The 14,141-nt window shown below is 43.2% G+C and overlaps 1 protein-coding gene and 1 pseudogene across 2 annotated transcripts; one reads left to right on the top strand and one right to left on the bottom strand.

Annotated features, from left to right (window-relative positions):
* Window positions 1-4,086: 4,086 nt before the first annotated feature.
* On the bottom strand, window positions 4,087-4,734 carry LOC310771726 (claudin-4 pseudogene; annotated as a pseudogene). The gene has a single exon. The product of its transcript is annotated as a claudin-4 pseudogene (transcript).
* Window positions 4,735-9,280: 4,546 nt separating this feature from the next.
* Window positions 9,281-11,737, top strand: LOC310771728 (GTPase IMAP family member 4-like; the record flags this gene model as incomplete). Its single annotated transcript, XM_083664268.1, has 2 exons — window positions 9,281-9,290; window positions 10,896-11,737. Coding segments are annotated over 2 exons (852 nt in total), but the record flags the coding sequence as incomplete, so codon positions are not given.
* Window positions 11,738-14,141: the final 2,404 nt, after the last annotated feature.

The raw sequence follows: 14,141 nt of genomic DNA, 5'->3' as shown, positions 1-14,141 counted from the left end.
ATAAAGTCTGTCTTGAGAGATGACTTTGTAGCCTATCTGTGACTATGTGCTTTACAGATGGCTGTAGAGCAAAAAATTGTAAGCAGTACCACTTAAACCACTTGAGATCAACTCTGAGAGTTCGGTTAAGTTGGAAATATATTACCAGGAGTCCTTAAAAAGTTGTCTTAAATGATGTATTAATAACATCATATCTTGGCCAAGAGATGCACTGTCTGTTTTGACGTACATTTTGAAGGCAATCCTGTAGACTCAACCTATTGATTGCTATTCTGGCCCTGTACAGGGCACAGCGGGAGCAACTGCAAATGTACTGTAGCTAGGCGACAGGTTATCTGAATCGTGTGTGTGTGTGTGTGTGTGTGTGTGTGTGTGTGTGTGTGTGTGTGTGTGTGTGTGTGTGTGTGTGTGTGTGTGTGTGTGTGTGCGCGCGCGCACGTGCGTGCGCGTGTGTGTGTGTATTGAAGAGCCTTCACATTCAAACAGACTAGAGAGCATTTCCTTGGGTAAAAATGTACCATGTGACAAACACACTTGCTTGCTTCATTGTTTCCCAACTTTGGTATGCACTGTTGTGCCAAGAAAGGCCAGTGCTGCTGAGCCAAGCAATGTTAACCTCCAACACATCATACAGTAACTGTGGGCTGTACAACAGGTGTTAAAACACACACACACACACACACACACACACACACACACAGTCCAGTTCAAGTCTGCTCCTTATAGCCATTAGGTCTCAAACAGCTACAGAGAATGAGTCTGCTAGGTCTAACTCAAACATCTAAACAATATGGCCAAAGACAGAGCAGCAGATGGGTGCAGCACATCATGACTGGCTACACCCAGCCGGCCTGGCAGACCTGACGGCGGAACGACGGAAGCGGAAGTCTTGGGGCGTCTGCTCTACACCGGAACCCCCGAAATATAGGCCGTCTGTCCCAGAGTCTATCAGACTGATAGACTTATGGGTGCCCAGATTGGGTGCCAAGTGCCAACCTACTACCAACCACACCAAAAGGAATTTGAAGCCATGCGTAATTGATCGTCTTAACACTACACCTTTGCTCCATTTACACACACACGAGAAAATCCTCTGTCTCCTGCCCCTTCTCTCCTCCTGGTGCTTTGCCCGTAACCCTCAGCCTGCAGCTAGTCTTCAGTGTTATGCTGAGTTAGCAGCATGCAGGGAAGGAAGGCTGCATGAGAAACTGTTGCAATCCAGAGCCTTTTCTTTGGCTGACTGTCCAGATAAAACTGCTGTGTCAGTTTCTGTGGCAATGCGCCCCCCCCCTCCCCCACCCAGCTTCTAATCCCCCACAGCTAGTGCAGATCTGAAAAGTCTGGATTCATTGCCTTGAGTGAGATAATAGCAAGGATAGGATAGGATTGCAATGTTACATAGCTGTTTACACAGCTCCTTAGTATATATTTAATTGTAAGCATACTCATAAGCTAACTTATGTGTATTATATTTGAGTGCAAAGTTACACTTCTTTACTCTCCTATATCTTTAACTGTACGCACATTTTTGCTTTTGTTTTTATTTGACACTTGCTTTGGCAATGTATACGTATGTTTCTCATGCCAATAAAGCCCCTTTGAATTGAATTGAATTGAATTAATAGCAGTTCAGCCCCTGGGAAAGGTATAAACATGCACTAGGCATGTTCGACTCTGAAAAGTATGTAAATACCTTAGGTAAAGGGGTGTGTGTGTGTGTGTGCGTGCGTGCGTGCGTGCGTGCGTGCATGTGTTGTGTTGTGTAGGTGTGTACTGTAGGGCAGTGATACTCAACTTGTGGCCCGGGGGCCAGATGCGGCCCACAATAGGGTGCTGACTGGCCCCCCTATCTAAGAGATGTTTGGTTAATTTTCTTTTTGGAGAGAGCCTTTATTTATTTGTTTATGAAGAGGGTTTACTCTGAACAGATTTGAGAACTGAATTGAAGTGACCAAACTGAATGTCTAACTTTTCTTGTTTATTGTTATGGGGGAGGGACTACAATCCACTACAGAAGAAAATATTATTATTAATCTTGGTTTATTAACTGGCCCCTGGCCTCCTGTCATTTTGCAAAAGTGGCCCCTGGTCAAAGCAAGTTGAGTATCCCTGGTGTAGGGTATCTGCTGCTGTGTGAAAGCACATTGTTTACTTAGTGTCTACTGCCCCCAAGTGGATTATGTCAGTACTGACACTGTCACCACTCACAATAAATCATATTTTGAAAGAGAGGCCGAAGCAGTCTGTGATGATTTGATTGTACTGAAGAAAGACAACGCAGTGGAAGGTTTATATGCTTATTGTTTTATTGTGCATAAAGCAAGATACAGTGTACAAAGGCACAGGTTATTTGCAAAAACGAAAAGGCAACACTTTATTTGGATAGTCCAACGTTGAATAGTATCAGGTGACGAAAAAGTACATCAACAAAGTGGCAGTTCCTTATTTGTTGCATCTCTCCACACTGTCAAACATTACCCTTATTTTTAACCCTATAACCCAGATATTGAACATTTACTTGTCACACGATTGTAAGAATGAGCAGACTTTTAGCCTTTTATAGTGACTTTGACTTTGATAGCATGTTGTATCAGCATTGGGCAATCAAAATACAAGGGCGACGATTAAAATAAATTCATGAATTAATATTCTGAAAGGTCTGTTTCCAAAGTGCACTCCCAAGCACATGCAGATCTGTACCAAGAGCACCATGTGAGCAAACCATGGAATAATGAGACATTTTGAAGAGAATGAATTGTTGTTTTTCGTGTCACCTTCCAGTTCAAAGCTGGTTTGCTCAGCTGAGGCTCTAGTCTACAATGATGTCACAGGAAGGGGGCAGCAGTTGGGATAAAACATTGCTCTATATATTGTACAATGTAAAGTAAAAGAAAACAAAAACAGACAGAATGCATATTATGGAAAGAGAAAAAAAATAGAAAAAATAATTAAAATAAGTGCTGACAGTGTAAAATGAAAGAAGCTGGGGAACCATAGAAAACTCAAAATAAATGTCATAGAAAATAAATACAAACATTCCTCGCCCTGCCCACAAAAAATGTCTGTGAATACACAGCACACACAGATATACATATGTACATTGGCCTTCTGTACACAGGCTGCCCACACTAGGGGCATGCAGACACACACACACACGCACACACACACACACACACACACACACACGCATGCACGCGCGCGCGTATGCACACACACAAACACACACAAACACCCACCCCCACACAAACACGCACGTGCGCGCAGGCACACACACACACACACACACACACACACACACACAAGCAGAGGCAGATTGGCATCTGCGAAATGTCATTACACACATTAGTAAACATCTGGCTATGAGCTCATCCCACAATTCATTTCAACGCCCACTTCATCACAAATGTATTGTTCTATTAGAAAACACTCGGCAAACTTGGACTTTATGATAAAAGTAGAAATGACAACTTTTTTGTGTTAAAAGATTATGGGTATCATAATGATTGTTGTTATTGTAATGACTCGTAAAAAACGCTTCCTGAAATCCACTTTATAATTTAAAGGCCCTTAAAGTAACGTTGTTTTATAAGATAACCAATATGACACAATATCGGCTGAATACATCCCAGAAGAGATTTTGACCTCGCCATTTAAACGAGCTTCTCTTCCCAATATTTGTGTGCACCTCACAAGTCCATGAAGTCCATGCTGCATACTCATGTACTTGACCCTGATTCCATTTACACCTGGCGTTAACATGCGTTTTCTGCAATCTGATTGCAATCAGATTGCAGAAATGGTTGTCCTCTCAATCCGCATAAAGTTGGTGTATCCAGATTGAGAGGACACATTGCGTTTACACTTGTGTTCAATGTGTACACAATGCATCCCTGACCACCTCCGGAGGTGGTTTGGCCGATCAGATTGCAATCCTTCTTCAATGCGTTTTGGGGGTGTTTACACCTGCCATTTCAAGTGATAAAACACAATCTGATTGCAATCTGATCACAGAAAACGCATGTTGGCGCCAGGTGTAAATGGCCTCTATGTGTGGCTAACATCTCACACAAACGCCTTCTTCTGATCTCATACAAAAGCTTTCTCCTGCTGCTTCGCCCCTCCTCCCGCCGCTGCATGTGGCTTGTCCTTCAGCGGTCCTCCCTTGGGGGCGGAGCCCAGGTGCAGCAGAGCCCCTCCCACCACCAGCAGTACGCTGGCCCCCCAGCCCAGGTACAGCGCCGGGCCCAGCTCTCTCTTTAACGGCGCCGCGACGTTCGGATCGTAGAAGTCTCTGATGATCGCGTAGGCGGTCCAGCAGATGGGCAGCAAGTAGGCCAGGCCGGCCACGAGGAACAGCACCCCGGCTATCTTGGCCAGCCGAGCCTTGGGCAGCTGCTGGTTGCCGTCCCCCATGCAGTGGGTGCACTTGGCCCCGGCCACCCCGAGGATGAGCGCCAGCAGGCAGAGGAGCAGGGAGAGCACGGTGAGGCCCCGCGCGGCCTGGGCAGAGGAGGGCAGGGCCAGGGTGGAGTCGTAGGTCTTGCACTGGATGTGGCCCGTGGTCTGGGACAGGCAGTTCATCCACAGGCCCTCCCACAGCACCTGAGCGATCACCAGCTCGCCGCCGACGAAGGCGGACACGCGCCACAGAGGGGCGGCGCACACCAGCGCCCCGCCCACCCAGCCCAGCACAGCCAACACCAGGCCCAGCACCTGAAGACCCGTCGACGCCATGGTCAACTGAACGAGCTCTGAAAAAGTGTTGGATCGCAAACTCTGGGGAAGTTCCTTCTGAAATATGTACGGCTGATGTTTTCACTTGTCTTTTTCACAAGGAAGTCACAGAGAGTTGAGTTTTGAAATGTGAAATTCTTTGCAGACTATATAATAAAGACACTACTCCTCCACACAGTATATCCTCAGTCATTCACCCGGTAGCAGAGTCCAGTAGAGTGTTATTACAGAGTAATTCCTGGCTTAATATCTTTCCTCTTCTCAGTGTCCTTTCTTGGTTAACACATCAGAGTGTACTGTAAAGATGACATAACACATTATACTGTAGTAGCACAATAACACAGTTTAAATTCACATGGAAATTATGCATTCACTCATTTAGACTTAAACTGATTAACTTTTGACATTACATTTGAAATAATCAGAAGGCTACTTTGTACAAAGTACAACACAAAACAGGGCACTAAGAAACAAAGAACAGGCAAGATCACAGAAACCTGGTCGAGCTGGACCCAATATAGTTCTTTATGGATGTTGTTTATTCTAGGCAGGACTTGAACAGGTCCACCAAAAATCCAATTCTATAGAACTTACTTTTTCTAACCAGTAAGCCGATGACGAGACGTCCACAAGCCGTGTTGTGATGGTCCTCAGTGTGTTTCTTGGTGGTAGAGCAGCGTGATGGTGAGAAGTTACTCTCTTCCACTATGACTGGCCAGCCTGTCTCTCTGGAGCTCATACACAGGGAGTGGGAGGGCAGCAATGTGCAAGACTGCATGCTAAACACACACACACACACACACACACAGTAGTGCAAAAAATTATAACACAAGGACACTTTGTTGCAGACATTGCTGATAGATACTGTCAGTCGTGTAAGACATTAACAAATGCAGTTTTGTGTGCGTGTGTGTGTGTGTGTGTGTGTGTGTGTGTGTGTCTGTGTCTGTGTGTGTGTGTGTGTGTGTGTGTGTGTGTGTGTGTGTGTGTGTGTGTGTGTGTGTGTGTGTGTGTGTGTGTCTGGGTCTGGGTCTGGAGTGGAGGTGACAAAGCTTGTGTGACTCTGGGTTTTGCTAATCAGCCAGAGACAGAAATTGTGGTGTACCATAATGTTTGTGCCTCAGATTTTTTTTTTAAGAAAAATAAAACACACAGAAAAAAGACACCACCACCACAACAACAACAACAACAACAACAAATGAATACATAAATAAATAAAATAAAATAAAAAATGAATAAAAGAAATGCAAAATTCATGGCAGTCATTAGTAGGAGAGCATACATTCAGGTGGTGTCTCGTCATAGAGGCTTGCTCAATGGGTCAGCATAGGGGGAAATCCTCCCATTCTACCCATTGAGCATAGTTAGCATTTAGCTTCTTGCCCAGCCCAGGCAGACAGGATTGGGGATTCAACCACCGCAGAAAACGCGCATCTGAACAGACTCCTGCTCTAGAATGCCCAATCCTGTAGTGTAGCGCCGCAGCACCGTCCTTTGGTGAGTCAGCCCATTGAGACATATGGGTTTTCTTCCCCCACCGTCTAGTCCACACATGGGCAAAATGCGGCCCCAGGGCCGGACCTGGCCCCCGGACCATCTCAATCCGGCCCCCAAGGTACTCAAAGAAAAACAAAGCAACCCCCAAAAAGTCAGTAAAAGGCAGAGTTATGTTCATAAATCTCATCTGTTACAGCCATTGGATTTGTATCACTATTATATCGGGAGATTAATGAGAAATTACCAACGGGAGAGAGGGTTAAAAATAGGGAGACTCCCGCGAAAATCAGGAGTGTTGGCAGGTATGATCTCCAATGTGTGGCCCTTCCCTTACCTGAGGTAAGTCAGTATGGCCCACTGGAAAAAAAATGTTGCCCACCCCTGGTTTAGTCCATGGATGTATATGGTCTAGTCTCGCGCCACAGCCATAGTAACATTTTGTGGGCATTCTATAGCCCCAGATTGGGCTATATTTCAAGTAAAGGTGCAGCAGTGTAGAAGCTGAGTGGCTAAGCTGATAACCATAAAAGCACAAATAATTGAGCAAAATCTCTAAATAAATATACAGTATTTACCCTAATGAGAAAATTAGCAAAGATATTGATGGTAAAAACTGAATAATGACATCACAACAGTCTAATCCTAATGTTAATTTAAATATTCCTCTAAATCTGGCTTCAAATGGCCAACATTTTAGAAAGAGCTAAATGGACCCATTGATAGATAAATCAATCAATCATGAGTGGATTCAGCACACTTGATCTGGGCAGATTGATTGAATCAGTGCAGATCTATTCACACCTTACAGAGAGAGAGAAAGGGGCGGTGTCTGGAAGAGTGCTTTGGCTTGACTCAATTTAGACACAGACAGATGCATCAGAGCAGCCCGACAGAATGTATGGCTATTTTCTGCAATAAAACATCTGGTGAAACTTATCAGATGGGGGACTCTGGGACAAAATCGTATCTGTGGTCTCATTTGTATCAGTTTAGGGGTCCTTGATGTGAAAAGGCTTGAGAACGACTGGTCTACAACGAGCCATTCAGTATTCTCCAGTTAGACTGATGTCATGTCTAGTTCAGATTACGGGGAAGTTAGTTCTGGAGACTCAACGACCTTGGCACCATTATTATTAGTTTCCATGTATTCACCGCACGCCATTCACATAGCTTATGTACAGGTATGGTACCCTGTACTTACCCTGTAAGTACAGATGTGGTACCCTGCACTTACAGGGTAACTTCACATCTTCTACCCCGTACTTACCCTGTAAGTCACATCTTGTACCTCGTACTTGGCCTGTAAGTACAGATTTTGTACCCTATACTTAACCCTGTAAGTACAGATCATCATCTTGTTACCCTGTACTTACAGGGTAGTTTGCGGGCTGTATTCTAAAGCGCTGCCAGATTGGGCTATATTTCAAGAAAAGGTGCAGCAGTGTAGAAGTTGAGTGTAGAAGCTGATAACCATAAAAGCACAAATAATTGACCAAAATCACCAAATAAATATACAGTATTTACCCTAATGGGAAAAGGAGCAAAATATTGATGGTTAAAACTGAATAACCACATCACAACAGTCTAAGCCTAATGTTAATTTAAAATGAGATATTCCTCTAAATCTGGCTTCAACTGGACAACATTCTAGAAATAGCTAAATGGACTGATTGATAGATAAATCAATCAATCATGAGTGGATTCAGCACAATTTATCTGAATAGATTGATTGAATCATTGCAGATCTATTCAGACCTGAGAGAGAGAGAGAGAGAGGGAGGGAGAGAGAGAGAGAGAGAGAGATAAAGGGGCGCTGTCTGGAAGAGTGCACCCCATCACTTCTCAGCTCACCAGTATATTTACCTGCAAACGAGACGAGAGGGTTGCTCCACCTCCAACCACCTCCAGAGAGTCTGCATCTCCCAAGGGTGCTGATGCTGATGCGCATAGAAGGGGTAAGTTTTCTCTAACAAATTTACATCTTTATGAGAAAATGAAGATATGCAGATGATAAAATATATTTTGAAATGTGTTAGAGACTATATATATGCTACATGTGGAAATTGCTCACAATGAGGTTCAAACCTGCCTCACACTCACCTGCTTCTGTGGGTTCAATGAAGTTTGAATATCTTCTTTTACTCATTAGCCTACTCCGTGTCATGACAATGTATACCAGTATCTGCTCCAGTGAAGGCATATTGCATGAAAGTTGATGGTACTTGTGGTAACCTGAAGACAAGCACTGTGTAGGCTATCTAAAAGCCTTGCACAATCTAAGGCCATTTCAGATATGTGACCCCCCTCCTCCAGGATGCACCGAAAAGGATGTAGTCTGTCTCTCTTTATATTGAGGAAACAGTGGATGTTGGTGGTTGGGGGCCGGAGCGGGTCGGGTGTGTAACTGATACTTATGACCTGTGGATAAGACCTGTGGATCATTTTTGAAGTGCAGGATTAAAGGAGAATTCAATTTTTTTGAAAATTTTTGAAAATTACCTATATGATGCTACCAAAAACGTTTTTTTATTTATTTTTTAACATTTGTTTTTATTATTATTATTTTTTTTTTTTTTTCTCTTTGAAGCAAAAAACACATACAGGATATAAGTGATGAGATTTATGGCACATTAAAAAAAAAAAAAAAAAGGCTTCCATAGGCTTCCATAGGCTACCATCATATTTAGGTCATTTTCAAAACTTTCCCTTCATACATTTCCTTAACACTTTTTTCCTTCATTGAGGACATATTGAGGATACAAAATCAGTTGAGTTTGGTTTTGTTGCAATTAGTGTGAGGTTGACCCACATATTTGCATAAAATGCCTGGACTATAACCAAATTTACAGACTCAACTGCCAACCAGTTAAAGAACCTGTTGGACTGTTTAGAACACACAATGACTTAAAACAAACAGAAACTTATTATAACTTATTATCATTTACAGGGTTGTTGACAGCAGCCAGAGGTACATTTTGAAGAACTGAGAGCAGAGAAGTGGAGCTTGTTTTGTCACCATCTTCACACTGGAAAACAGGGATCCAAGACCATGGCTGAAGGTAAGATGATCGTGGCTAGATGGACCGTGTGTGTGTGTGTGTGTGTGTGTGTGTGTGTGTGTGTGTGTGTGTGTGTGTGTGTGTGTGTGTGTGTGTGTGTGTGTGTGTGTGTGTGTGTGTGTGTGTGTGTGTGTGTGTGTGTGTGTGTGTGTGTGTGTGTGTGTGTCAGGCCCGGTTCTACGGGGGTGCAAAAGCATGCATTGCACCCTTATTTTAATTGTCTGCATGCTCAGTTGAAAAGTAAAGTGTGCAGCTACAGCTGCACACTTACTGTTTAAACTTGAATTATAGTTGTTGTTTTTCTTTGTTCTTTGATGTGATTTTATGGCTTTTTGGCACCTATATGTAACCTTTTAAGGTTGAGATAATTGTATTATCATTATATGGTCCAAATATTTCAGTAAAGCACTTGAAACACTTGAAATATTCTTGCTTGGGTGGTATCATTCTACTTGAAATGATGGTCAAATGCATTATTTTTAGTAAAATAACATGTCAAATTTTTGACATGACATGCCTTCGGCCGGGCATCTGCACCCCTTCCTATCTAGGATGCACCCCTAGTCATCTTGTTCTGGAACCGGCCCTGGTGTGTGTGTGTGTGTGTGTGTGTGTGTGTGTGTGTGTGTGTGTGTGTGTGTGTGTGTGTGTGTGTGTGTGTGTGTGTGTGTGTGTGTGTGTGTGTGTGTGTGTGTGTGTGTGTGTGTGTGTGTGTGTGTGTGTGTGTGTGTGTGTGTGTGTGTGTGTGTGTGTGTGTGTGTGTGGGAGGGGGGGGGGGCATTGATCCTCTTACTGCTTTGTGATACTGAAAAGAGCACGACCGGCTGTTGCTGGGCCTCAGTGCTGCTGCTGCTGCTGCTGCAAAAACCAAAAAAAGTATCCCAGAGATGGAAAGCTCCTCACACTAAATTAGCCTTTTGAGCAATTGGCATCTTTAGCTGTGGACTTGGCTGTCGGTGGAGATGTCGGTGGTCGTATGTGCTAAAGTAGAAAATATGATGGCATAGATAGCTAGGTTGCATGTATCTTTTCTTTACTTTGTGGTAATACGATCTGTTCAAAATAAGTTCTGTCATGATTGAGTCTTGTACATGCAGAAAAAAACATATTTAATACTGCAAATTGATAACTTTGTTATTTATTTATTTATTTTATATTTTTTAGGTGGTCTTGCAGCGAAGGGGGAATTTGTTCTGAATGTATGTTTATGTGTACGTTTTTTGCAGATGTTTTGTGGTTTTTGTATTTTTATTTATTTATTTTGGAAAATGAATTGAATAAATACATAAAAAAGAGCATGAGTGGGAAAAAGGAAAGTAGCCTATATATTGCAAATGATGTCGGTGACTAAAATCTATTTACATCATCTCATTGGTATAATTTCATATTGCAGCGTTATCCCTCTTAAAGACGGAGCCGACAACTCTTCCTCGGGAAGATGGGGCTGGTCTCACTAGCCATGACGGTATGTTCATTCAATTGCTCCAGCCTTAATCAGTCATGCAGAAATCAATGCATTTTTCAACTCCTTGCAGACTAATAATGTCAGGAAATGGACTCACTTAATAGTATGCATGACTTTAACTTTGCTCAACACACTTACAGCTCTGGAATTGAGGATAGTCCTGTTGGGCAAGACTGGATCAGGGAAGAGTGCAACAGGAAACACCATCCTGGGGAGAGACGCCTTCAAATCTTCCCCAGGCGTAAAATCTGTGACCAACGTCTGTCAGGTGGAAAGCGGAGAGGTGGACGGCGGAGAGGTGGTCATGGACGACGTCAAGGTCAAGGTCGTCGACACCCCAGGGCTGTTCGATACAGAACTGACAACAGAAGCAATAAAGACAGAGATAGAGAAGTGTGTCGACATGTCGCTCCCCGGGCCTCACGCCTTCCTGTTGGTGATCAAGCCAATGAGGTTCACCAAGGAGGAGAGGGAGGCTGTCAAATGGATTGTGGATAACTATGGAGCTGACGCCTCCATCTACACCATCCTGCTGTTCACGTGCAAAGATGAGGTAAAGGCCGAAGATGCCCTGAAGGACTGCAGGGAGCTACGGATACTCAAGGATACATTTGGAGGCAGATGTCTCTCCTTCAACAACAAGGACAGACACGACCGTGTTCAGGTCAAAGAGCTGATCGACATGGTCAAGGAGATGGTAGACAATAACGGTGTGGGGGAGCACTACACAAACGAGATGTATGCTGAAGCTCAGAGAAAGTTGGAAGAGAGGGCAGAGGAGAAAAGGAAAGAGGAGGAAAAGAAGGAAGAGGAGAACAGGAGAAGGTGGGAGGAAGGGAATCAGAAGAAAAAGGAGAAGCAAGACAGAGAGCAAGAGAAACAGACAAAGATCCTGATTGCGGTGTCAGCTGTTGCTGTTGTGCTGGTGTTAATTGGGTTGGTCATAGTAGTGGGAGCAGCAGTTCAAACAGTAGCGCTGGCTGTAGGACTTCCAGTACTCATACTAGGAGCGTTGTGTGTCTTAGCTGCTATTCTCTTGTGGCAAAGAAGCAGGATATCTTCTACTAATAGGGACGAGAAGAAGTGTACGTGCGTGCCTGTGTGAGCAGAATTTTGTGTATCCTTCCTGGCCGAGCAGACTGGGGGGGTCTAACTCCCACGGGAAAGGGGGGGGGGGCAGACTGGGTGGGTCCAACTCCCATAGAACACAGTTTGGAAGGGCTGCCATGGGGGACTGTTGGTCGGTTGCTTTGACTGCTTGTAACGCTGTGGCTGTATGCTCTGTTGAGTTGTAACGCTGTGGCTGTATGCTCTGTTGAGTTGTAACGCTGTGGCTGTATGCTCTGTTGAGTTGGAGAATGTACTGCCGAGTGGTTGAGCTATGGTCAATGCGGTTTATCTGTCGGGTGGTGGTTATTTATGGCTGATGAATCGTAGGCTACATGTTGGAAAATGAGTTGTATGCCTCCATACTTTTGTAGTGAATGTTTTCATTAAGTTTTCTTGAGTAGAAGGATAGTCTGAAGAACAAGGTAGTTGCTTAACGTTTTATCTACTGCGTTTTATCTACTGATAGCAGTCTTTCAATTGCATTGACAATTCACTCCTCTTCATAGCATAAAGATCACGTCCACAACATATATTGTGATTTTCTGTTTATACCTTTCTCTCGTAATATCATCTAGCAGCACAGTACGGGCCTTCCTCCATCTTGTCCATTCTGCTTTTCACTTCATGCCCTCCAACTCGATTTTTGACGTTGGAACGTGGTTGCATACAAGCTATATGTACATATTTTAGTTGGAGACATTAGTTGTCATGTCCTCACTTTAAAGATGCGCTCGTCCTGGCTCAACTCACCCCGCTCTTCTCCCCTATAGCTGAGCGCAGACTTGCAACAGGGACATGTTGGTATGTTGGTATGTTGATGATTATGTGATGGTGGTTACAGAAGTTTTGCAAATACAGAATTAGTAAGACACACATCATTGTCACGTTCCAGAACCTCCATGCCTGTGCTGGGCTTTAAACAAGTCTTTTATTTATTTATAAGGCCTTGTAAGCTTCCATTCTATTTGTCTTCACCTTTAAGTTTTAGTGCTTCAGGATATCAATCACGCTCACAGACACACATTAGATTGGTCACTCCACGTATGAATAGTGAGTCAGGAAAGACCGCAATCAGCTTTTATGCTCCTGATAGATGGAACAAGCTTCAGGACTCTCTCAGACTCGACCGACTGGTCTCCATAGAGTCGTTCAAGGCGCTACTTGAGGATGTATACTGCATAGGAATTGCACCTGTTTTACGTAGCCCTCTTATTTGTCTGCACCTGATTTCATGTGATTTTATTGTCTTATTGTTTTATCATTTTAGTGTTTCATTGTTTTATATATGCCGCAATGTTATTCTTGATTTTAATAGTTTTCATTTGTTTTAATTGTGATATACACTGTAATCAGAACGTCCTTGAAAAAGAGAGTGTGCTGTCAATGGTCCTCCCTGGATAAATGAAAGGTTAAATAAATAAATAGCTTTGACTTTGTCTTTTGTGTTAGAGCTCAGTTTCATTTTCTTTGAAACTAGACAAGGAAAGGATTCTGATTGGTGCAACATCAGACATCTGGCCAGCCCAGAACACCAGCCAGATTAGCAAGAGCAGAGAGCCATCTACTGGTGCCAGAATGGAACAGCACAATGTCTGGACTATTTATAAATTGAAAATGAATAAATAAAACTTTCTTGTTCCCTTATTACTTGGATAGGTTAGAAATCATATTTTCCTTTTTTCCTCCCAAGATTTTATTTATCCATTTCATTATTCACATGCTCACCAATTAGTCACAATGTGTCTACTTTGAATGATAAGTAAGCCTATTATGACTAAATGTTTATGCTGTATATTTTTGAAGACCACTATTATATTTTCCCTTTTTTGTTTCTATGAAATTAGGGCAACATCTAGAATAAGAAATATGCACTGAATCTTCCATCTATGCTGGTTGAACTTTTGTTGAAACTCGTCTGTGGCCGTATTTCAATAATGAGAGACTAGTAGAAAGTATAACAAGCTTTAATGAGACAACATATTAATTTTGGCGTATGACTCCATGATATGATGACGCTCTCCTGAGATGATGAGAGGGCGTCGTCAGTGAAGAATAGGATAGGAAATCCCCCATAGGGAATTCTTCTATCAGGAGTCATGACCGATGGTGGTGTCAGGGGAGGAGGTGGGGCAAAACAACTGCTTCAGCGATGATGATCAGCAACTGAGAATGACACATGCACAGCACATAGCAAACAGAGTAAACATGGACCCTGATATACTACGCTGATTAGGTGATTGGGATCAGCTGGAGAGGAATAGCTTGGGCTGATTGGT

Source organism: Poromitra crassiceps (assembly GCF_964638095.1).
Source record: "Poromitra crassiceps genome assembly, contig: HAP1_SCAFFOLD_1118, whole genome shotgun sequence".
In the NCBI taxonomy this organism is placed as follows: domain Eukaryota; kingdom Metazoa; phylum Chordata; class Actinopteri; order Beryciformes; family Melamphaidae; genus Poromitra; species Poromitra crassiceps.
Note: the sequence above shows the minus strand (reverse complement) of the source record. Positions and strands in the feature narration are given on the sequence as shown.